The sequence below is a fragment of the Mustela erminea genome, chromosome 13, assembly GCF_009829155.1.
Source record: "Mustela erminea isolate mMusErm1 chromosome 13, mMusErm1.Pri, whole genome shotgun sequence".
Taxonomy (NCBI): Eukaryota; Metazoa; Chordata; class Mammalia; order Carnivora; family Mustelidae; genus Mustela; species Mustela erminea.
Window position 1 is genome coordinate 59,057,378 of NC_045626.1, and position 24,841 is coordinate 59,082,218.

A 24,841-nucleotide genomic window follows, 5' to 3' on the forward strand; every position below is an offset into this window, starting at 1 on the left:
TCATGATCTCAGGGTCATGAGATCAAGTCCCATGTTGGGCTCTGCATTTGGTGTAGGCCCTGCTTGAGTTTCTCTCTTTCTTACTCTCTGCCCGTACCTGTTCTGCATGCTATCTCTCTCTCTCTATATATATATACACATAATATATAATATTTATTTAATTTATTTTAAAAATATATAATTAATTTAATTTAATATGTATTAATTTATTATATATTATATATACTAAATATATAATAATAAATATATATACATTTTTAGGCCATTATGTTTGAGGCTGTTTGATTGCAGCAATAGACAACTGATATGGTAATTACTGAATGAATAAATAGCTCCTGGAGCTAGAGATGAACCTGTACCTCCCAGCGGGGAGGGTCCAGGATATGAGTTCTCCTAGTGTCACCGTGTATACATGGATACCTCCTGAGGCAGCCAAGCTATGATGGGGTAGCTTCAATTATTAGAAAGTTCTTCATATCCCACTGAAACTTACCAGAGCTTTTGCCAGCTTGTCTTTTTTTTTTTTTAATTTAATTTAAAAATTTTCAATGTTCCAAAATTCATTGTTTATGCATCATACCCAGTGCTCCATGCAATATGTGCCCTCCCTAACTTGTCTTAAACTCTGTTATCTTGAGCCTTACAAATAAATTCAGACATTTCCTCTATTTCCCAGTATTTCAAACAGTTACAAATGGGTATTGTTTTTGCCTCCTTCCATTTTTTTTTTCTACTTTAGACAGAACAATTCTTGGTTCTTTCTCCTCTTCTTCATTTGTCATGATTTCCAGGTCCTTTGTCAACATGATTGTTACCCTCAAAGTCCCTTTGGTAGAACAGCTCTCATGTATCTCATATTCTGTCATTTTAAAAAAATATTTTATTTATTTATTTGACACAGAGAGAGAGCACAAGTAGGCAGAGTGGCAGGCAGAGGGAGAGGGAGAAGCAGATTCTCTGCTAAGCAGGATGCCAATGCTGGGCTCAATCCCATGACCATGGGATCATGACCTGAGCCAAAGGCAGCCACTTAATTGACTAAGACACCCAGGCACCCCACCATATTCTGACATTTTAACAGTTTTTCTGCTCCTTAAAAATCAGTACAAGCTCTATGATTTTAAGTTTACTGCCAGTCGTATCTCCTTCACTCCCACAAACCCCATAAACACAGGGCCCACAGGTCAGTGGGCCCCTGCCCTGTGAAGCTGAAATTCCTAGAAGCAGCAACAGAACATATTAGAAAGTATATAGACTAGAGGAAACTTTTCCAAAGAGAGTATTACGGAGAAGAGGAAAAAAAGACATTTTATACCACCTCAGCTAATTATCATTGAGCGGTCCTGTTGCTATTATTCAACAGACTCCTGTTTCAGATGTTAAACTTGTGAAAAAATCCAATAAATAACAGTAATCCTATCCATATTTAAATCTTAATATTCAATCTAACAGAATAAGCAAATATTTGTAGTTCAATTTCCTCTGTACAAAGAAGTCATGTTGTCCTGTCGCTCATCAAAGAATGAGTCAGAGGGTGAGCCTGAGTCCAAGCCACCTGACCTCACTTTTCTCTACCGTACCACATTCCCTTCTGCTCCCCAATGAGCCATTTAAGAATTATTGGGTCACACAGCAATATATCATTTCTTCTTTTAAAAATAACTACAATATACATTTGCCAAAAGGGGAAGACATCTGGACGCTATTGCTGACTAAAGGCAACAGTGAGTCCAAAATTCCCAAGTCCAGGGGGTGGAAACCAATGGAACACTTAAAGATCCTCACTGTTTCTGCCCCCCTGTCTCCCTTTATTTGGCTATAAAACTTATAGAGGTTCACATTAATCTCATAACCAGCCTGGATGGAAGGGAAACAAAAAGGGATCAGGCATTTTTCTGGCTTACTTTTTCAGACTCCCGCCAACATTTCAGGATGAATATGTGAGCATAGATATCCTCCACACAGATCCAGCTGGAAAGGCTCAAGGTCGTGTCTGTCCACACCCAGTCCATCACAGCCCTCAGCTCCGTCAGAAACGGAACGAGGCGGAACCTGCCAGAAGCCACATCTTGTTAGACAGATAGTTATGGGGTGGCCCCCATCACCCTCTCAACCCCAGGAGCTCTTGTAGTTCTCTGTCGTCTTAGCCCTATGTCTCAGAAACAATTCTCAGGGTGACTCTTATGGTAAAATACAACTGGGATTACAACCTCTTTCCATCATGCGTCAATGTATAAATTAGTATTGCCCATTCATTTTTTTTTTCTTTTTGTTGATGGTCTTAACAAATTAGGATTCCCTTTTTATTTATTTTTTTTCTTTTTAAAAATTTTTTATTTATTCAAGAAAGAGGGTGAGAGAGAGCACAAGTGGTGGGTGGAGGGGCAGAGGGAGAGGGAGAAGCAGACTGCCCATTGAGCAGGGACTCGATCCCAGGGCTCGATCCCAGGACCCTGGCATCATGACCTGAACCGAAGGCAGTTGCTTAACTGACTGAGTCACCCAGGCTCCCCAGGATTCCCTTTTTAAATACATTTGAAGGTGTCCTCTCCCTCACCAAAGCTTTGTAGGGGTTTAATCTTTTTGATTAAATTTGATCTGAATATTTCATTGTTTTTGGTGATGTTGTGAACGAGATAGTTTTCTTTGTTGTTGTTGTTGTTTTTTTCCCCCATGATATTTTGTTTTTAGCATATGGAAACACCACTGATTTCTGGGTGTTGATTTTACAGCCTGCAAATTTACACTGAATTCGTTGATTACTTTCAACAGTTCTCTGGTTGAGTCTTTAGGATTTTCTATACTTAAGAACATATCTTCTGCAAAAAAACTCCATAATTTTACTTTTTTAAACATTTGCTTGTGAGAATTTGTTGGTCAGAGGATTATTGAACATTGGGGTTTTGCTGCTGAATGAGCTAGGAAAAGTTAGGTAGCTGGTGCCTGAAAGATGAGGACAAATGACTGCTGTCAGAGGGAGCAGGACAAGTGTTTGGTGGCACACAGTAGAGCCCACACCTCATGGACTTAGTCGGTGCCCAAGTTTAATAAGATTCTGGCTTTGTTTCTTGTATTTAGGAATGGGTTGGCCTGGGCTCCTCTTGGGTCTGGAGGCTGTTCCTTGTTTCTTGACTAACACGGAGCTTCTCTCCAGCTGGAGAACCCAGGTGCACCTCATGGCCTCTCCCCTAGACCACTCAGCTCTGCCAAGTGAACACTAATCCAACACCTGGAAGAAATACCAGGCCATCCTCAGACCAACACCAAAACAGACATGATTGTTACCCTCAAAGTCCCTTTGGTAGAACAGCGAGCATGCTCAACAACTCTTCTGTGACTACGTCATCATCCCTATGTCTGGTACAACCGAGAAGCCAGCAGTGCCATGAACAGCCTGGCCTTTTATGCTGTGGTACAATTCCAAGGGAACAGAGAGGAACTACTACCAAAGAAATCCTCAACAAAGAGACAATATGCTTCATTTGAGTAGCTAACTTACTATCAGGAACAAGCAAGCCATGTGGCATTTAGTTTGACGCTAGGTGGAATAAATGGCCCTTGTCAATGGAGGCACTTATTGTAAACACAAAATCCCAACGGTATTTTGAAAGAGTCCAGATTCCAAATTTCTGTTCTATTGTGCCCAGAAATATATTAATACTTAAAGATCATATATCCCTATTTTTCATCCTGAGATATTACCACACTAATTACTCAGGATACAGCAATAGAAAATTAAGCCATGTGGCTGATTTTAGAAGGACATACTGGCCAGATGTATGTCAATTATCCACAGAAAGTTATTTAAAGAAGCATATCTGTCTTTTGCCAAACATCGTGAAGAGTTCTGGGATGCTATGCCAGCGTTCTGCACCTTCCTGTTTCTTCCTGAGGAAAATGAATGTCTTTTTCTTACCAGCCTCCCGTCTGTGAGTGTCTGTGGCAATGCAGAGTGTCCTTCCTTACCCTTGAAACAAGAAGAGGTTGACATAATTGTAGCTCTTGGTGAGGAAGTTTCCAAGGACTCGTGTTGGGTAACCACAACGGATTTGGTAGGCAGACAGCCCGAAGTAAACACATTTCACAAAGTACCAAAGCTGAGCAACCAGGTTCTGGCTGAACTTCCTAAAATGTAAAAACACAGGAAAGTGAAATAATGCTACAACATCACATCAGTTTAGGATTTAAAAAAAGAAAAGCCTAATTGACCCTCTGGCGCTTAGAGTCAATTCAGCCAATTGTAAGGAATCCTCTGTACATAGATCACTTCAAAGGCAAAAAGTAAGGTAAGAAAATCTAATAATTAAAAAAAATATATATATAAACGGTGCCTCCAATGTATTAGTGCATTATTCAGTTTTTTAGACCATAATTAAATTCATTTATTTTTAAGCAAATTTACTAATATTTTCTCCCAACATGGAAGATGATGCTACCATGTTCCAAATCAAAGCTCATCAAAAATGCATTTTTTTACTACAAAAGGACCCATAAATCGAAGATGTAGGAGAATGTATTCTGAGAAGTGAATTACCTCCTCCCCTCGTTTTTTTGTTTGTTTGTTTTTGTTTTTGTTTTTGCTATATATATATAGAGAGAGAGAGATAGGTCATGGATTAACAAAGTTTTAAAACCCAGATGTGGGTTCCAGTTGTGTTTATAAACCATAGCAATTACTCCTCAAGACATCACGCCCAAGACATCCGTGACTTTATTTGAAGATTTTCCCTACCTCTGAAAATCTATGATTCCATGATCTAACATTCTTTTCTTAATGATATCTCCAACAAGAGAGATCGTAGTCCCTTCTCATGGGGAATAATTGATGAAGAGACCCACAGTGCTGGACAGTTCATAAATGCTAGGATAAGTTGGAGGAAAAACTTGGTGGAACTAGATTTCACACCAGAAACAAATCTGAAACACTATTCAAAGGATGGTGAGCCACAGGACCATTTTTAACTTTGGATTAAGGCAGAATTCTACAAGAATACTAAACATGGTCAATACATGTTTAAAAGGAAATGAAACTTAAGAGTTTTGACTCGGCAAGCCCTAGGTAGGTATCATTTTCCCTGGGTTTAAAATTAAGTGTAAAGTTTTTTTACACCAGTATATTACACCAGTATATTATTCTTTGTATTTTGGATTTGTCTTGTTAACTTTTAATTTTGACATTAGAAGAAGACGTGTTATTTTTTTTTTTTTAGCTGAAAATAGCTATTTAGTTGACCAGATCTAAGAATCGTCCAGGAACGCTTGAATCTTTGTGTCCCAGGGGCCTGGTAACCTCCATGTAGATCTCAATACGTAGAAACCTCAAAAATATTGCTTGTAAGTGTCTCTGCTATGAAGAAATCAGCTTTGGTATTTCAGTTCCTAATAAATTAAAAATATTTGACCATGATCTAGCACTTGACAAGTTATTAATAAACACATCAGAAACCTTACAGAGAGCCCATCTCAACCATCCCTTTCCTCTTCCTTCCTGGGGCTGTATCTATTGGCACTGTAGTAGGAAAGAACATTCTTTTAACTCTGCAGGGAAATGCCCTTGGCTTTTACAAATAATTTGTACAATAACTGCATGAGGAAAAACTCTATATTTATCAAAATTATAATCAAAGACTTAAAACTGTATTGTCTTCTAGTCCTTATAAAAGGACCAACCCATATTGTGATGAGCACTGGGTGCTGTATGTTAAGTGCTGAATCACTAAATTGTATACCCCAAACTCATTTTACACTGTATGTTTACTAGCTGGAATTTAAATAAAAACTTAAAAACAAACAAATAAACAAACAAACCTTTCCCTTCCTACAACCTTAAAATGCATCAAGTTGGAATAAATCATAGTTAATCTGTAGTTACTGAAGTAATTGTGTCAGATCTAATTAAGGACATTAAGCTTGTCCCACACTGAAAGACCTATTTCTTTGGTGATCTCTCCATTTTTTATTGCTGGAGGCTGGAATCATGCCTTACTCATCTCTCCATCGCCCAGAGCACCGGCCACACAGGGCTTTGTAGACTGTAGGCACCTAATGAAAGTCTGTGCACTAAAACATATGCATATACACAAGAAATGCCATTTTTTCAGATTAATTATTCAAAACACCAGAGCTTCCTGATGCTCAATATTATAACCAGTAGCCATAATTTTTTTCTGTACGCTTTAGAACCATACAGAAATTCCAATTCCAATGTGTACCTTCCCTTACTCTTTTCCTGTTTTGAAAGGATTTAGACAATATGACTATTAATGAATGTTTTCTTTTGCACAATAATGAATTAAGTTTTCAGTAACAATATCTGGAGAACAAATGAATTATTTTCATGTTAACAAGTGATGGCAGCATAGGGCTTGAAATGTCATGAATGTGTTCTGTCACAGACATGCTGGCAATGAAGACTCAAGGCTCACCGATCCTAACATATCTTGAATTAAATATCCAAAAATAAAGATAGGGCAATCATTTGCATTAGGAATGACCATTGAGGTGAGGCCATGAGATGAGACAGAAATGATCTCTGCGGCCATTCTCAAAAAATGTTTATAGCAGCTTTATCTGTAGTTGCCAAAGAAGTAAAAACAACTCGGGCACCTGGGTGACTTAGTTGGTTAAGCGAACGCCTTTGGCTCAGGTCATGATCCTGGAGTCCCAGGACTGAGTCCCCCATGGGGCTCCTTGCGCAGCAGGGAGTCTGTTTCTCCCTCTGACCCTCCTTCTTCATTTTCTCTGTCTCTCATTCCCTCTCTCTCTCTCTAATAAATAAATAAAATCTTTAAAAAAGGAAGTAAAAACAACCCAAATGTCCTTAAACTTTTCTATACTTAAACACTCTTTGGAACATTTATATGATAGAATATTACTGACCAACAAAAAATAATTAAGTACTGACACAGGCCACGATAGGGATGAATATCAAATGCCAATACACTATGCCAAGTGGAAACAGCCAGCCTTCAAGGCCATGGAATGTGTGATTCCATTCATATGACATTCTGGGAAAGGCAAAATTGTAACAGAACAGAAAATGCATGTCCCAGAAGCTAGACGTGAGGGAGAAGGGTCCTACAATGGACAAGAAGAGTTTCTGGGTGATGGAACTGTTTGATAACTTCCTAAGTTTTTATTACTTTAAAAACTGAGATATTATTGCCATACAGCATTATATTAGTTTTAGGTGTACAACTGCAGTCAAAATTTTAAATATTTATCATAGTGCCTCAATCCATGGAAGCCATTGTGTGGTCCTTCCCACAAAGGGCCAGGTCTCTGCTTTAGTCACAGGGACATGATGCCCCTTTTCACCTGGTCTACTGCCCTGGGCATAGCAGGTGCTCAATAAATGAAAAATTGAATTGATTATGCAATTCAGTATGCACAAAAGAAGTTTTCATTCATTCAGTCATTTTAAAAAACATTCCAGCTCTGTTTGGTTTGGAAGGTATTATTGCTTAATCCCCAGAACCTATGGATATGTATTGTTTCATGGCAAAGAAGACTTTATACTTGATATTGGTTAAGGTGTTCAAGGTAGAGAGAGTGCCTGGGTTATCCAGGTGAGTTGAATCTAGTTAATGAGCCCTTAAGGGGAGAAATCTTTCTCCGCTGTGCTCAGAAGCAGCCAAGATGGCAGAGGAATGTTCAGAATGATGCAATAAGAAGTGGACTCCATGCACTGAGGTTGCCTTTGAAGGCTAAGGTGGGGCCATGAGCCAAGGAAGGCATCTCCGGAAACTGGAAAAGACAAGTAAAGGGATTCTCCCCCAAAGACTTTATTTTTTTGTTATTTTATTTTATTTTTTCAAGATGTTATTTATTTATTTGAGAGAGAGTGAGGTGAGCGAGAGAGCAGAAACAGAGACAGAGGAGAAGCAGGCTCCCAATTGAGCAGGGAGCCCGATGTGAGGCTTGATCCCAGGACCCTGGGCTCATGACCTGAGCTGAAGGTAGTCACTTAACCAATCGAGCCATCCCGGCGACCCACCCGAGGGCCTTTAGAAAGGAATGCAGCCCTGCCAACACCTTGATTTTAGTCCAGTGAGAACTGTATCAGACGTCTGGCCCATACAACTTTAAGGTGATAAATTTATTTTGTTTTAAGTCCTTAGTTGGTGGTAATTTGTTACAGCATCAATAAGAAACTCATACAAGTGGGAACGACCCATCTATTTGGTGATTTGATCCTGCTAAAGGATTCTCTAGGGTTTCGCCATTGCCATGGTCCTGGAAACATCAGTCTTTGTTGAGGACTGTTCTATCAAGACAGGGCAAGATCGATGTTCTGGAGCTCTCTGCTGGGGGTGAAAAAATTAAATTCTTTTCATAAGTGCATAATGAATAGCAGGTTATATTATGATAACAAAACTGCTTGGAAGTGAGTATAGGATGCTCCCCATGGGAAGAGAGGTGCAGCATAACAATTGGGTCAAGAGGTCTGTGATTGGGATCTGATCTTACTACTAGCTAGTTGAGTGACTTTGGGAATCCCTCTTGGGTTTGGTTTCACCCACCTTCATCTGTGGAATTAGTAGGTCTAGAAATATTTTAAAGGTCTCTTTCACTCTGAAATTAAGAGTTTCTAGGAAGGCTGATGGAGAATGTGTGTTGAAGTTTTCAAATGTCACAGAAATAATCAAAATTCATCATCTAACTACCATGGGTGTTGAATGTGGTTTATTTAGAAAATCACATTTATTCTGTTTTATTTTTTTTTTTTTTAAAGATTTTATTTATTTATTGACAGAGAGAGATCACAAGTAGGCAGAGAGGCAGGCAGAGAGAGAGGAAGAAGCAGGCTCCCTGCTGAGCAGAGAGCCCGATGTGGGGCTCGATCCCAGGACCCTGGGATCATGACCTGAGCTGAAGGCAGTGGCTTTAACCCACTGAGCCACCCAGGCGCCCCACATTTATTCTGTTTTAAAGACTAACAAATAAGATCCACAATGTTCTCATGAACAAATTCTAGTATTTTTACAAAAAGTTTGCCTTAATCTGAATCATTTTATCAGCCAAGCTATGTTCACTCTCCCCATACACAGTGTGGCATGAAAAACTTACTGGGCTGTTGGTAGTCTTCTGGGGGAAAAAAATCCTTTCTTTACTTAGTTCTGCTTCAGACTCATGGAAAATTATCCTAATTCCATTCTCCCTTTTAAAACATTTGCATTGCCACTGAAATCAAAAGGTCAAAGTCTAGCCCACTGGGTGAAAGCAGACATGTAACTCCAACATTGTCAGAAGAGATCTGAATTTCCTTGTTAGGAATGACAACTGAGTCAAATTATGAAGCACATAAATGAGAGAAGTTTTCATTACTTTCTAGTCATACTTTGGAAAAGTGTTAGCCAGCCTGATTGGCTTGTTATTCATGAGGCTTGGCCAGGGATGACCCTTGAGTTATGATAAAAAGATCAATTTTCCTGTTAAACGTGAAGACTTTTAATGATATGCTAATTAAATTGATCATTATTATTACATTATAGGGGTGCTCCCACATGCTCTAGTGCTGCCTCTTTGCTCCCATTACCTCCCATTTATACTAGTCCCTCTTGTTTCTCTTCTATCCACTGACCCACTCATTTGCTCAAGCATTAAGCACTGGCTTGGTCCTAAGTAGTGTTTCCAGTGGAGGCAGCCTGAGAAATCTAAAGAGTGAGGAAGAAGAGTGGGTTGGTTGTGGGTCAGAAGAGCAGCGAGCCTCCTTTGAGGTGCAGGAGAATGTGGTGCCCTCTAGTAACTAAAGAGGTTCAATATGGCTGGAGCTTAGATTTCAAGGAGACAGAGGGAAAGGCAGGAGCCAGCCACTTCCAAGGATCTCACTAGCCCTTTCCCCATCGACCATTAGTCTCCTCTTTTTATGTGCCTCTCCCACTCCGACCTCATCTCTAGTGCATCTTAACCAGCACCAATAGCTTTATTAACAATGGCAGCATCATGGCGTCATGGAGATGAACGCTTCCCTCTCCTACCCTCTTCCTGTCAGGTGCTTTCCAAACACTGTCACGTTGCTGTTTACAACTACCTTATGTGGTAGACACTACTGTCCTCCACCACCCACCAGCCCTCTATATTTTCTTCTACTAAATGGTCTCCATTTTTTTTCATCCACTATTCATATGACATAGGCTGATATCCTCATCCTTTTAGGAATGCCTGTAAGACCATGTCTCAGTTCATCTCTGTCTACTAAGGTATAGAGACAATGACAATGGGAGAACCCTGGTTTACTCAGATCTCTCCTCTCATTCTGAATATCCTATTTCCATGAATACATATGGACATGCAGTAAAATGCTTTCAAGGAATCAGTTCACATTTTGGAGTCACACTGAATTTAATGCTGATGAAGACCTCTCACTTTTACAACCCATGGTGCTGTTCTGTCATGCCTCCATCTGTACCTAGTGATTTTGTTGTGGCCATGCCTATAGGATGATAACCCATTATAGTGAGTGCAGGTCTCCAGCTTCCACCTTACCTCTCAGTCACACCAGGCAGGATGAAGAACATCCAGAAATGAATTCCAAACACAAGAATGACCTGAAAAATGACCTTTCCCAGTACAGTCTTCCTCAGGTATAGGGCTCGGTCCACCACCATGGTTCCAAACTGAATGAGGACCATCACCAAAAACGGCCCAGGAACCTGGTCCTCCGACAGTGAAGAGGTGATGTCTGCTGCTGCTGAGTGTTTCTGGTAAGGAAACATCAGGTTCACCCATGAGTGGCATTTCACAGGACAGCATCCCTCTTACTCATTGAACATGTGGTGGCCTTTGTCCCCAACCTACCCCGAAGGCCCAGAAGCCAAAGACGATGATGACAAAGTCAACAGTATCAGCCAGGAACATGAGCACATACACGTCGGTCACAGCACTGTAGTCTGGGTGGATGAGGTCATAGAAGAACTGTCTGATGGGCACATATATTTGCAGAGTCCTGCAAAACAGAGACCCCCAGCACTTGCTTCAGGAGGGGCGGGTGGGAAGAATGACCAGATAGTGCCATCATTCCATTCCTCTGCATCCCTCTTTCTAAGCAGGTTACACCTCCCTCTTCAGGCTCAGCAGAGTTGGCTACAGGGGCCTCCTGCTCTAACAGAGAGCATAGACAAATTTCTTGCCAAGGAAGGCACTCTAGCCCTCTTTGCTGATGAGACCACAGGCCTCTTCTCATGCTTGAAGCATAACAGTGGTCTCAGGTCTCAAGGTGGGGGGTTTGTCACCCGATTCAATGACTCCCTCTCTGGGAGCCCCTAAGCATGCTCCCTAGTTCTCTGTGTTTTATTTCCTCTACTGGAAAACTGGGGTAAGAAGCATACCTGAGACTCAGGGATGGGGTGAGAATTGTATGGGGCTATATGGCAGTGCTTAGACCTGGAGTCTGACCCGAACACCAGGGACACATTAGGTAGTCCCTGCTCTTCTCCTGTTTGGGTCCTGTGCCCCTCCTTGTTCCCAGGTGGTGCCTTGGGCTTTTGACTGCACCTTGTTCTGTCCAGTCTCTGCCTTCAATTCAAGGCCATGTTCAGTTTGGATGGCCCACCTGGTCTTGGAGCCCACATTCAGGTCTATCCCTCCAGAACCTCCTCCATTCCTGTGGCTCATCTGCTGCCCTATGTCCCTGGCACTTGGACATGGGATGGTGAGCATTTTGTTGGAGATGAGCTGTGTGACATAGAACCTTAGTTTCCACTCTCTTGGTTGAGAGTGTTTCCAACTTTGACATCATACCCCTGTCTGTCTGGTAGGGCTTTAGCATGATGATGCTTGGGAAATCCTGAACCAGGAATCCTGAAATCATTTATTCTTCAAATAGGAAAACTGTGCTTATAAACATAATGGATATAAAAATGAATCACACTGAAAATTGATTTTTAAAAACAACACACCCCCTCACACCTGTTAGAATGGTTATCATCAACAAAGATAAGAAATAACAGGTGTTGGTGAGGATGTGGAAAGAAGGGAACCCTTGTGCACTGTTGGTAAGAATGTAAATTGGGGCAGTCATGGTAGAAAACAATAGGGAGGATCCCCCTAAAATTCAAAATAGAGCTACCATATGAGACAGAAATTCCACTTCTGGGTATTTATCTGAAGGAAACGAAAACTACTAACTCAAAAAGATGTCTGCACCCCAGGTTCAGTGCAGCATTATTTACAATAGCCAAGATAGAGAAGCTGCCTAAGTGTCCACTGATGGATAAATGGAAAACAAAAATGTGTATACACACACACACACACACACACACACACAATGGCATACATTGAAATATATATATTATACATGGAACAAGTCAGAGACTATCAGATAACATATGATCTCACTAATATATGGGATCTAAAGAAAAATCAAAATAAAAAATCCATACTCATAAATACAGAGAACAAATTGGTTGTTGTCAGAGTGGGTACTGGGCAAAGGGGTGAAGGGGGTCAAAGCATACAACCTTCCAGTTTTGAAATAAGTTAGTCCTGAGCTGTAATGTGCAGCATGGTGACAACAGTTAATTAATCCTCTACTGTACATTAATCTTAAATACTCTCATTATAAGAAAAATAATGTGTGACTATACGTGGTGATGAATGTTAGCTAGACTATCATTGTGATCATTCCCCAGCATATGCATATATTGAATCATTATGTTGTACACCTGAACTTAACCTGATATTATATGTCAGTTATATCTCCATTAAGAACAATAGGATAACTGGTCATTTTCTTCTGCCTTAAGCAGATGATATCTGCGATATGAGAAGTAACTTCTCTGCCCTTTAGTCCTGGTTTATATCAAACAATTGATACCAGCTTCCTGGCCCTAAAATAAAACACCTCACGCAAATGTGTTCAGGCACTCACTTCTTTATGGTAAATGCTTTTGCTTTGATTAAATGTTCTTGAAGCTTTTCCATATAAAGTTCCCTTTTGCTCTTCTGCTTGATGCTTAAAACACTGCTTCCTTTTTGACTGCTGTTCCTTGTGCTTGTGCTGCCTAGAAATACAAAGAAACCAAGATGTTCTGAGCTATGGGTTTGTTGACATAAGAACCACAGAAACCCCTGGGACCCCCAGGGCAGAGGGATGGCGTGAAGTGGATTTAGAGGGCGCGTATACACAAGTGCCTGTAAAACAGTGACTAAGGATTTGGAACCTGCAGTTTCACCTCTGCCTCCCCAGTAAAATGCATCTGTGGGTTTCTACACCCAACACTCACTCTTTCTGAGGTTGTTATGGGATCTTTATCCCCAGAAGAAAGAGACTGGAAGAAGGGACCCCAGGTTGTGGGGTTTCCAGATCGGGTCAGTGACCTAGGCCTTTTTCATGTCTAGATTTCTCTAACTGCAAAATGGTTATCGGACGACTGCTGATGTCTGCCTGAAAAGCGTATTCCAAAGATGGATACGCAGGTGTTTGGAAAGCTTCAGGCTTTTGTATATATACAAAAACCCACTTTCTCCCAAGAGTGGCAACTATTGGGCCTGTCTATCTGCTGGTGATACTCACTAGTTCATAAGAAATGAACGAGAGTATAAATAGATAGTTTTGCTAAAAGTTCCCTTGATTAAATGTAAAAAATATTTTCAAAATGAATTGTGCTTTATAGTATTCTGGTCACACCCAGCAGAATTCTCTGGATGTGACTTAAAAATTAGCATGTGCCCATATGGGCAGTGTCCTGGCACCTTTGCACAACTACCCGAAGTCTTTGTCCTGGGAAGGAATCAGACATTTTGAAGCATGAAGTGACCATCCCACAGCTGAGAGAGGATCTGAACTCGGGTCTGTCTGTTTTCAAAGTACTTTCTTCTCTTATCACAACATATTTCTTTGACAGCACCCAGTAAACCCCTTTACCGGAGACCCAGATCGCTAGTACCAGAAGAACCAGAAAACTCAGGAGTTACTCTAGCCTAAAGGTATCTTGTGATAGATACCTCTTTGGGACCTATTGGAAGAAAAGCTGGATCTGGGGGATATCTGGGAGCTGCTTCCCGATCGCTTCCTCCGGATGGCAGAAGGCTGCTCTGGGAAGGATACGTGTACCGACTCTGCCGACGCAGCCAGGTTGATGGATTTCAGAGAATCGGAGGAGGCTCTCCTGCCACGACTAAGGGAGAGCTCATCATCTGACTCTTCCTTGTCCGTGCCACTGTCGGTGATGTCATCTTCATCCCACAAGCCATGGCACTGAGAAAGCATAAGGGACAACTCAGGGGGGAGTTCCAAGGGAGGGAGCTACATTCTTCCCTACAGTATTTCATCCCCCATGATCAGAAAGCCAGATGTGAGATATGGTGACTGTAGTTGGTGACACTGTATTATATAGTTGACATGTGCTGAGTTAGAATTTAAATGTTCTCACCAAATAAATAAATAAAGAGGGGCGCCTGGTGGCTCAGTGGGCTAAAGCCTCTGCCTGTGGCTCAGGTCATGGTCCCAGAGTCCTGGGATCGAGCCCCACATCGGGATCTCTGCTTGGTGGGGAGCCTGCTTCCCTTCCTCTCTCCCTGCCTGCCTCTCTGCCTACTTGTGATCTCTGTCTGTCAAATAAATAAATAAATCTTTAAATAAATACATAAATACATAAATAAAGGAAAAGACCAAAGAACACGGATACATATGGGAGGTGATGGGATTCCACGGAAAGGATCCTTTTACAGTGTTTCGTAAATCACATCATTGCGGGGTACACTTTAAATATACTATAATTTTTTTGTCATTCATACTGCAGTAAAGTGGAGAAAAGATTAGAAAACCAATGGATTCTAAGAAAGCTTTTTATCTAGATGTTTATGATGGTCGCAGTAGAAGGGGAATGAGAGAGTGTAGATCATAGGAGCATGGCTCATGAACTGACATGGAGGTAGATAATGTTTGGCAGATGGAGTAAAGGTGAAATTAGAATCACTTGACATGTTCCTGAGTGAAAGCACTTTCTAGAGCATCCTTCTCTGTGCTTACAAGTAGCATTTTAAATATCAGTGGGTGAATTTACTCCCATGGTCCCATGTTCACCAAGTATCTATACTTGAATAATGATGCTTCCCTCCGTCAACATACACAGTAAGATGTGAACCCCTGGATCACACATGGCTGAGTCAGGAACAGTACTGCAAATGCTTTACCCAAAAAATATTGGTCCTCATATTAGACAGGGATTATGATGCACTCTGCAGAGTCTGGATTTTGCTTCAAAGAATAAGCAAAAGGACCTGGTAGGACAGATAGGAGGAAGGACAGCAGAAGAGGCTGAGAAAAACCAGGGACCTTGCTGGTGCAAGATGCTACCTGGATAGAAAATTCCCCTTCCAATGAACTTCCTGCTTCAGCTCAAAGCCACCCAGTGAGCCCACTGTCTTCTGGGTTCCCAAACTGCCAAGCTATGCATTTATTCCCTAAGACCTTGCCCAGTCCTCCCTCTGACACAGGCTATAGAGGACAAGAGCTCCAGGCCAATTTGCCAAAATTCAGTTGGTCAAAAAATAACTTGGAAAATGATCAATTCATTAAGAGAAAAAGTCATCTAATTTACAGACTTCTTAAATATATATATAAATACATTATTTCTAAAAGTTATTCAATGGATGCTATTCTTATAAACATAGCAAACATTCTAGATTTTCATAATGGGAATTTTCAACTTCTATTAATTTCTTTTAAATCATTTTAAAAGTTGCTTCTTCTTTTGCCAACATTTGAACTTACTTAGATTCTTTTACTACTTTCGTAGTAGCATATTTGTTAGTGAACTCTTCCAATTATTTATAAAATTTCTAGAAACTCATACCAAATAGGATAGTTTTAACTGCTTTTGAAATTTCCATATGGTTGGAGTTGTTTGGTTTCCATAGCATTGTTTAATAGGTTTGCAAAGCTGTAGGGTAGTTTTGTCTTCTTATGAAAAGATTTGTCATTCCAAAAACTATTTTTCATTTCATTAGCCAAAATTTTAGCATTATAGTACCTCAAATACATTCATCATAAATATGAAATATTCTAAGAAGAAATCAGAGTAAGTATATCAATATGAAACACCAACATTTTGTTTATTGTATGCTTTAAATATACAATTATAACTGTTAAACCATTTAAATATTAGTAAAAAGGCAGCCCAAATGTCCAAAGATTTATAAAAATTTTTAATTTTTAAAATTTTTAACTTAAAAAATTTTTTTTAGAGAGAGAGTGAGCAGCCTGGGAGGGGTAGAGGGAGAGGGACAGACTCTTTAGCAGGCTCCATGTTCCACTCAGAGCCAGATACAGGACTCAATCTCACGACCTTGAGATCATGACCTGAGCTCAAATCAAGAGTTGGATGCTCAACCAACTGAGCCACTCAGGTGCTCCCACAAATTTTTAAAATGTTGCACAAAAGGATTTAACAAGTTGCAAGGGAGTTCTGAAATGACAAGATTTATACGGTCATGTCTTTTTTTTTTTTTTAAATTGAGGTATAATTGACATACAACATAATGCCACCATGTCTTAAATGCAGAAATTTAAACTTCAATTTCTAGAACTAAAATAATGATGTTACTATATTTGTTAATATAGTCAGAATAAGAATTAGTAAACTGTATGAATTCAGCTAATTTATCAGAAGAACTGGAAATTTTAGGCAAATTCAATACTGGTTAACTGGTTTCCTTGGATAATATACCTTTGCAAACCCACCACTCTCCTTGACCCAGGTAAGGCTCCCCCTGAGTGGAAGGTTAGGGACCAGCACATTTTGCAAAATGGTGAAGACAGAGTTAAGATCCTGATCAAGCAATATGCAGAGAAAGCCCAGTTTGAAATAGCATACTGAGTAAGACAGAAGTCGAACACACTGTTACATATGTCTGCATGTGTGCGTGTGCGTGTGTGTGTATGTTAATTTATGTCAGCTTGTTCTAAAAAAGAACTATAGGGCGCCTGGGTGGTTCAGTTGTTAAGCGTCTGCCTTTGGCTCAGGGTCCTGGGATCAAACCCAGCATTGGGCTCCCTCCTCAGCAGGAAGCCTGCTTCTCCCTCTCCCGCTCCCTTGCTGTGTTCCTTCTCTTGCTGTATCTCTCCCTGTAAAATAACTAAACAAAATCTTTAATAAACAGAAATGAATAAAGACACTACTTGATAAAATGAAATTGGATTATTTTGTAAAAAGAGACGAGGTTAAAATAAGAGGTGGAAGTAAAGTAGTGACAATTGGCACATTTATACGTAAAATGTATATTATGCAGCAATTTCTAATTTTTAGAGTTGAGCAGTATATTTGAAAGCTTAGCTTATAGTTCACAGTGTACAAGAAGAAAGACCCACATGTTTTTTTCAGGGGGATGACAAGAGTTGCTGACTCTGAGGCAGGCCATCCTGTAGATAGGTCTTCCCAGAGTAGTTTAACGAATGGCTTTCTCAATAAGCTTACAAGAAGCCCAGCTCTGGGCTTCACTCAACCGTTAAATGTATGGTCTCTCACTGAAGCTAATAGTTTCAGGCAAGAAGTAACAAACAAAAGCAATTCTACTAAAAGAAGGTAGGCAGAAGTTGGACTTGAGAGGCAATATGACACTTCCTAAGCTGTAGCTCTCTTGTGTTCTGGCTTAAACAAGGAGCAGAATTTAGTGTATTAGGCATGAAGATTTTTCACACCAACCAAGCAATTCCCACAAATATGGATTAAGTAGGATATGTTCATAATAGAAGTAGAAATATGGGGGAATTTTCTCCCAAATTTATAACAAGTTCCATTATTGAGCACATCGCGTTAGAGAAAATATCCACTAAATGAATACAACTGTTAAAAAAAGAAAAAGAGCATACACGTAGATGCACTCATTCGCCCTCTGGCCTCATGACCAATCCTAATGTCACAGGTGGCTGCAGTTATCAACATGTGCTGGTCAGGTGTTCATGTGCCGTACCTTCAAAATTGACCGATGGAAGAAAAGAGCCAGGAGCTGGATGAGATCATAAAGGACATAACCTTCTTTCTTTTCCACTCCTATGATATTAGGTGGGTGGTAAGGTTTATCTTTGTTCAATTCCACATTCTTGTTCCAGGGAAAGAACCCAAATTGGAAAAAATACTTGACCACAATTGCCACCTACACACAGATGATGGAAATGAAAAAAAAAATTACTCCTTTTTAAAAATGGTTATATATGAGAAACAGTGATATAAAAAATTAAAATATCATTTCTTAGTTTTGATGATAAGAATGAACAAAATTATGTGGAATAATAACATTATCATTCTCACATGGACTTTAGACCCAGAGTAGTATTTTACTCTCACTAGTGCCTCTCATTGCACATACACGAGGCCCCATCAGGTTACCCATGACACCGACTTAAATGACTTTACTTTTGAAGAGTTGGCTAATTTATACTGATTGAATGAGATATTTATATAATTATTCAGTTATTAAAAATGGTAATGAGGAAAGGCTTGAACAAAAAGAAGTTTATATTTTATGTATTGCTTTCATTTGTTGTCCTTCTGAGCGTCTCAGGTAGTTCTGAGGCCGATTTTCACTTTCCTCTGACCTCTTTCTTCTCACCGTTTTATTGATCTCTGGAAGTTCTCCTCAAGAAGAAATAAAAGTAAATAAAACAAAGACTTGCCAGTTATGGTGACTAGTTCAGGGTATAAATGTAGCGAGGCTGTTTGCGATAAAGACACATGAGAAAACTGATGTGCCTCATTTAAGCATACCTCTAACATTTGTGTCAGCTGAGGTTAATTGCAATATATGCAATTCATCAATAAAAATATTTAAAAAGTTCTCTTTTGACCTAGAGTTTAATTTTACCTCTTCTCCTGTCTCTCTCCTTCTTACGGTCAAGCTTCTGCAAAAAACAGTCCTATGCTCCTTATCATGCTGAGTGGCACCGCCATATCCCGGATGCCAGAGCAGAAGTCTGAAGATCACATCGCCTTTCCCATTCTCACTCACACCCCAAACTCTTTTAGTCATTTACTAAAACTTCTCATTTACCCACTCATTTAGCCTCATCGCCGTTGGGTAAGTTCACATCCTATGACCTCTCACCCAGACAGTTAAGACAGATTCCTAGCTGGTCTCCATGCCTTCACTTTCATTTTGTGTAAAACTTTGCTAAAGATAAGCATGTCTGAGTCATGCCTCTGTCCAAATATTTCCATACCAAGAGGAGAAAGTCCTGAGCATAAACTGTGTTGACATTCCTGAGATCCTGCTACTGTGCTGTTCACTCACAGCCTGCTTACCAGCCCTCATATCCAGCTGTCATTCCTGGCACATGACAGAATATCTGATGCCTTTGTTTCTTTGCATGGGTTAGTCCCAATGATTTGCACCTCCCTTTGCTTTCCATCCTTTGGTGACCTTACATTCATCCCTTAAGACTCAGGTCTAAGATGCCTTCTGCTGATAAATGGCCATGATAGCCTCCTCCTTGTACCCATTAAGCTGCAAGAGGCACAGTATCCATCGTTTTTTGTATACTCTAATGCAGTTTTGTGTCATATTATAGGGCAGTTATTTGTTTACAACATATTTTGCCACATTGGTCTGTGAGCCATTGAGAAAGAGAAAACAACTTAAAAAAAAAAAAAGAACTTATTTTCTTTTTCTCATGCCTAGCACAGTTCTAGGGTTTTGGCACATAGTCTAAGTTGTAGAGTGAATTAACACCAAGTTAATTTTCCACTTCCTCACTCCTCGGTGTGATGGAGAAAATGGAGAACCCAGTTTAACTTAATAAAGAAGATTTTATTTTATGATGAAAGCTACATATAATTAGCTCTTGTTCCCTTTTCTAAGTTCTTAGTACCTGCTCTTCTTCCACTTCTAGGTTAGAAACTCCCTCACTCAGAGGTGTTAGAGAGAACAGACCCATTCCCCAAAGGGGAGTCATTTACGTCCCAGATCACAAAGTGATGTAGTGGAAGTAATACTTAAAAGCGATTATTTTGACAAGAGAGTGATGGATAGCCTACTTAAAATAATAGACACAAATTTGGTTTTACATCTTTAATTTTTATAAGCATTTAAATGTATTTAAATAATTATTATGGAAAAGAGATACATGATAGTTTAAACTGATGCTTTTGAGATGATTTGACAAATAACTTTGTTTCATTTTATTGAACTACCTATAAACCAACACAATTTCTAGACTCTAAATGTACATCCACCTTGAGTTCTTTCCTTTAAGAAGCAATCATAGTATCATCGTTAGCAAAAACTTTCCCTTATGAGCCACGTAAGAAAATCAGTCTTATTCATAGATTCCAGAACACAAAGAACTACAATAACCCAAGACACAAAGTCTATCAAGTCTCCCATTTTATTCCCAGATTTATTGTTATTATGGGAATTTGTGATCTTGTACATATTTAATGGGGGAAGGACTGAAAAGCAGGCTTAGACAATTGGGAAGACTTGTCTCCTGTCCCTTTATATTTGATGGAAATAAGGTATCTTACCCTTTTGTCATTCAGATTTTTAGGTAGGTACTTATATGGCTTTGTGTTTAGGTGTGTGGACACTGGCTTTTAGGCTTAAAAATGGGAAATATACCTGTTGTACCAAACTTTATTCACAATGATTACTGTATTGTATAATTCAGTGTCCATTCACTGGACATCCACCAGCACCAGGCACCACGCTTAATTCTGCATAACACATGATCTCTGTGGCTAATATCACAGGATGCATGAGCAGATTTCAAAAGCCTACCCCACCGTTTGCCAGCTGGGTAACTCTGGTGAATTATATAGTCACACTAAAGCTGTTTCCTTCTCTGTTAAGTGGAATGACAGTAGCACTTATCTTGTGTGAGGTGTATAATGTGAAAAGATACACAATTGCCAGCATTAAACCGCTGTGAGTAATAACTGAGTGTCTATCTAAGAGCATCCATCTAGCTGAAAGTCCTATTTAAACTGTCCTGGAGACAGGGCAGAGCAGTCTAGAGTGAGTGCCAAAAGTGATTTCCAGGAAGGTTTTACCCCAAGCTTACCTCTGTGTAGACAATGGCCATCATCCAGAATCGTCTACTGGGTCTGGGAACAGACAGCATGGCCCAGAGGAAGATCAGAATGGGGAGCACAAGGGTGATCATGGAGGCAGAGACCATGTGGTTGAGTATGATCACAAAATAGCACACCATTTCTGAGCGTGCCACTAGAGTGTTGTACATGGCGTAAAACAACAGCAAGAAGCGGGGCTGGCCAACATAGAACTTCTCAGACTCTTCAAGCTCATCATCATGGAACATCCTGTTAAAATGAACAACATCATACGACATGGGTCTTCATGTCTCCAAATTACTGATTTCCACCTTGTATGATCCCTCCCCAATGACACGCCTTCCCACATTCCCCAGATTTCCAGTGGAGTCAACCTAATAGCCTATTATAGAAAGAAATGTGTGCACAAGTGTCTACTCTGGGCAGCCTTTGCTAGTTCTATCGTTCTATGATGGAAGCGCCCAACCCCGGGTCTCTGTGCTTGATCGTCTAGGTGGACGGTTTTCCGTGAGAGTTTCTCTGTCTCCAAGCACAGCAGACAGGGAAGCCCTCGCAGGCTCTTACTTGTTCAGCAGCAGCTCGCTGGCCGTCAGCTCATGAGTCAGGGGTGGTAAGATGCTGGACTCCAGCCTGTCCGAGCGGCTGTCGTCAGGGCTCACGGCCATGTGGCTCTGGCCTGCAGAGTCATCCCGCGAGCCGAAGGACAGGCGCTCGAAGCTGACCGCCTTGCTGTAGGACGGCGGGGCCTCCACATCCCCGTCTTCGGTGGAGTACTGCGGCAGCTCGGCATCCGGGGTGAGGCCGACTTCTGAGGCCTCCGACACCTCAGAGGCCTCCTCCGGCCCCATGTCTGCTGTGGCCTCCCCGCTCTGGTCGGCGTCTCCGGCCGCCGCCTCGTCATCCTGCTCGGCCTCCACCTCTGCGATGGTCTCTGTGGTCCCCTGGCGCGAGTACAACATGGTGCACTGCGTGGGCTCGCTGTCCAGAGAGAAGGACGGCACACACCCGGTCTTAGTATCCTCCGGACTCTCAAGACACCTTCTCAGCGCTCCCCGATAAAAACATTAAGAGAAAATTAAATACCCCATCTCCCCACCCCACCCCAAGGCTGCATTTCACCTGCTTTATTCCTTCAGGATATCCCAGTCTGGTCCGCAGAGCCTATAGACCTCAGGCTCTTAAATGCAAAAGCCGACAGGGCTCACACATCATCGTTGAAAACCTGAGCAAGTCCCATGACATGACTCCTCAGTTGCTAAACCCACATATGCACAGAGGTTGTCTGAATTGGGTCAGGACTCACAGCCATGGGTTCTGGTGTTTATTTCCAAATCAAGACAGAGTTAGCATAAGCACACCTAACATTCTATTAAAGGAGGTGCCCATGGAAACAGGAAGCCTTGCCAGCCTGGGTCTGTGGGTGTTGGTGGGGAGGTACTCTACTCTCAGTTCCACACAACAGGTCCACCCCTACCCATAAGGGGGAGGATAGGAACCATAAAACATTGGCTAAATTAAACAACAGCATTCTTTATAGAAAAAAGTGGCATTCTTGTTGAATATCTGTTCCTCCTCCCTATTTTCCCATCCTTTGCCTTTTTCTTACTGGTGCTTATCACATTTGACTGAAGTTTCACCTTTTCTCCAGCTCCCAGCCATCCTTGCCTGGCACATGCAAACACCCCTATTTTCTTCTCCCCAGTGCTGTGGACCCTTAGCCCTTCTCCCTTTGAACTGTTGGCTTCAACCCTGGGTGTACTCCTGCTCTCGCCACTTCCCCCCCACCCCCACCAAAGACTTCAATTTATTTTCTTCTACCTGTTCCCCCGGGGGGGATTCATTCTCTCTAAGCTTCCCTACATAGCTTCATCTTCTGTTTCTGGCGACCTGTCCATCTCTCTTGTACCTCTCCTTCTTTAGTCCTTGGTCTCCTCACTTTCTCTGTCAAGTCCCTGCTGGAGACTTTGGAAATGAAAGTACAGCAGCCACACCAGGGAAATTCATGGCATGCCTGTTTTTATTGTCCATCCCAGCCCACCAAAGGGGAGAAGTGTAAAGATGTTCTGGAGTTGTGGAATCTGGCGGATGTAGAGCCATAGTGTATTAGACTACGAAATTGTACTGTTATTTGAACGACATATCGTGAGCATCTAGGGTCCACAAACACTGAGATTCTCAAATATACAGATTGCACTCATTTTTCTTATCATAGACACCAGTGTAGACATGTCAATAAGTGAGTGGATGGAGGTATGAATGGACAGATGGATGGATGGATGACTAGACCTTGGCAGAGCCCTTTGTGACATCCCAAGACTGAAGGACATTTGTGTGAGCCCTTGGTGCCCACTCATGTGTTTAATGTTCCCAGGACCTTGGCCTTCAGTATGGATGCCACATAGAAAGCTCTTAGAATGTCAAGACAAACTGGATTTTTAATTTTTTGGGGGACTTACCTCCATTAAACAGCCTCGTAGGAAGGTCATGAAATTGATCACCCTAGACAGTTTTCAGAGCAGTAGAGCCAACCCCACATCAAGTCTAACTTCCAATTGGACTTTAACCAATTACAAACATGGTTTTTATGGTTTTGGATCAGGTCTGGTCCGGAAGGGATTCAGCAAGTCCTGGGACCTTCAAGGCTCAACCAAGTGGAGTAGAATAGCATGGGCCTGCCAGGGGACACCTTAAACGGCCAAGGCATTCCCATCAATGCCAGGCTCCAGCATACTGCAGCACTGTATTAAGATATACAGGTGCCAACAAAAATAAGTTAACACCCCTCTGATTTACCACTATGTACAGTCAAAATTGGAATCTGTCTTGGACTGGGTTATTTTGGTGTCAGGATGAACATAATATAGCTGATGTTTCTGCGCCTCCATGGGCCATTCTAAAAGGCAATTCCAGAAAGAACTTTTGGACCGTATATACATAATTTCATTTCTGATGTTTCTGCGCCTCCGTGGGCCATTCTAAAAGGCAATTCCAGAAAGAACTTTTGGACCATATATACATAATTTCATTTCTGAATTATTATGCTTTTATGGTAGGATCTAATGAGACAACTCAAGCCCAAAGCAATACAAGTTACTGTCTACAAAGTTGATCTATTCTACTGCATCATAGTATTCTTGTCTAAAACCAATGGCAAAATATATTCTAACTTTTACAGAATTATTATTACCAATGAAAATGGACTACTGATGGCATATTTTTTTTTTCTATTGCAGGTATCTTTCCTGACACATTTCCCCCCATGAGGACTTCCTACATGAGCTCTCAATCAAGGAGGAAGCATGCTTATTTATTTAAAAATTAAAAGTGCAAAATACTTACAAAATGGAGGACAATGTTTATGGTAAGGATTTTTAAGAAACTCCTAACAGACAAAAACTGAAGAGCGGTTAGTTTCAGAGAATGCCGTCCTGGGACTGAGCAGTTATGTCCCAGAATGAGGGGCGGTGATGCTTTGGTGAGTCATGCAAATTCTTAGCATAAAAGTTAAAAACAAAAACAAAAACAAAAACAAAAACAAACAAACACACATCACAAGAACTTATATTTGCAATGACATGAAAGGGAACAAGTGAGAAAATTCTGGAACAAAGCATGCACGAGTTAAGCACCTTGATGCTAAACTGCCACTGTCAGCTGATGAGGAGGACATATCCATGCTGAACATTTTACGAAGCCTAGGTCGAGCACGCTCACTTGTTTTAGGAACAGTTTCTGGTCCATCTAAATCATCAAGGGTAGACTGCCTTGAGAACAGCATGGTTGCTTCGGTGTAGCAGCTAGCAGCGCAAACAGTCACAGAGACACAGGGT

At 40.9% G+C, this 24,841-nt stretch overlaps 1 protein-coding gene across 4 annotated transcripts in view; it reads right to left on the reverse strand.

The window, feature by feature from the left end:
* PIEZO2 (piezo type mechanosensitive ion channel component 2) overlaps positions 1-24,841 on the reverse strand; it is a 451,560-nt gene that overhangs the window by 12,511 nt on the left and 414,208 nt on the right. For all 4 annotated transcript variants that reach the window (XM_032309673.1, XM_032309672.1, XM_032309670.1 and 1 more), the window contains 9 exons: positions 21,576-21,989; positions 21,002-21,260; positions 17,917-18,099; positions 13,948-14,200; positions 12,872-13,004; positions 10,801-10,948; positions 10,489-10,703; positions 3,967-4,125; positions 1,905-2,052 (listed from right to left, as the gene is read on the reverse strand). In XM_032309673.1, coding sequence (XP_032165564.1) covers positions 1,905-2,052; positions 3,967-4,125; positions 10,489-10,703; positions 10,801-10,948; positions 12,872-13,004; positions 13,948-14,200; positions 17,917-18,099; positions 21,002-21,260; positions 21,576-21,989 — 1,912 coding nt within the window. The remainder of the gene's footprint in view (positions 1-1,904; positions 2,053-3,966; positions 4,126-10,488; positions 10,704-10,800; positions 10,949-12,871; positions 13,005-13,947; positions 14,201-17,916; positions 18,100-21,001; positions 21,261-21,575; positions 21,990-24,841) is intronic.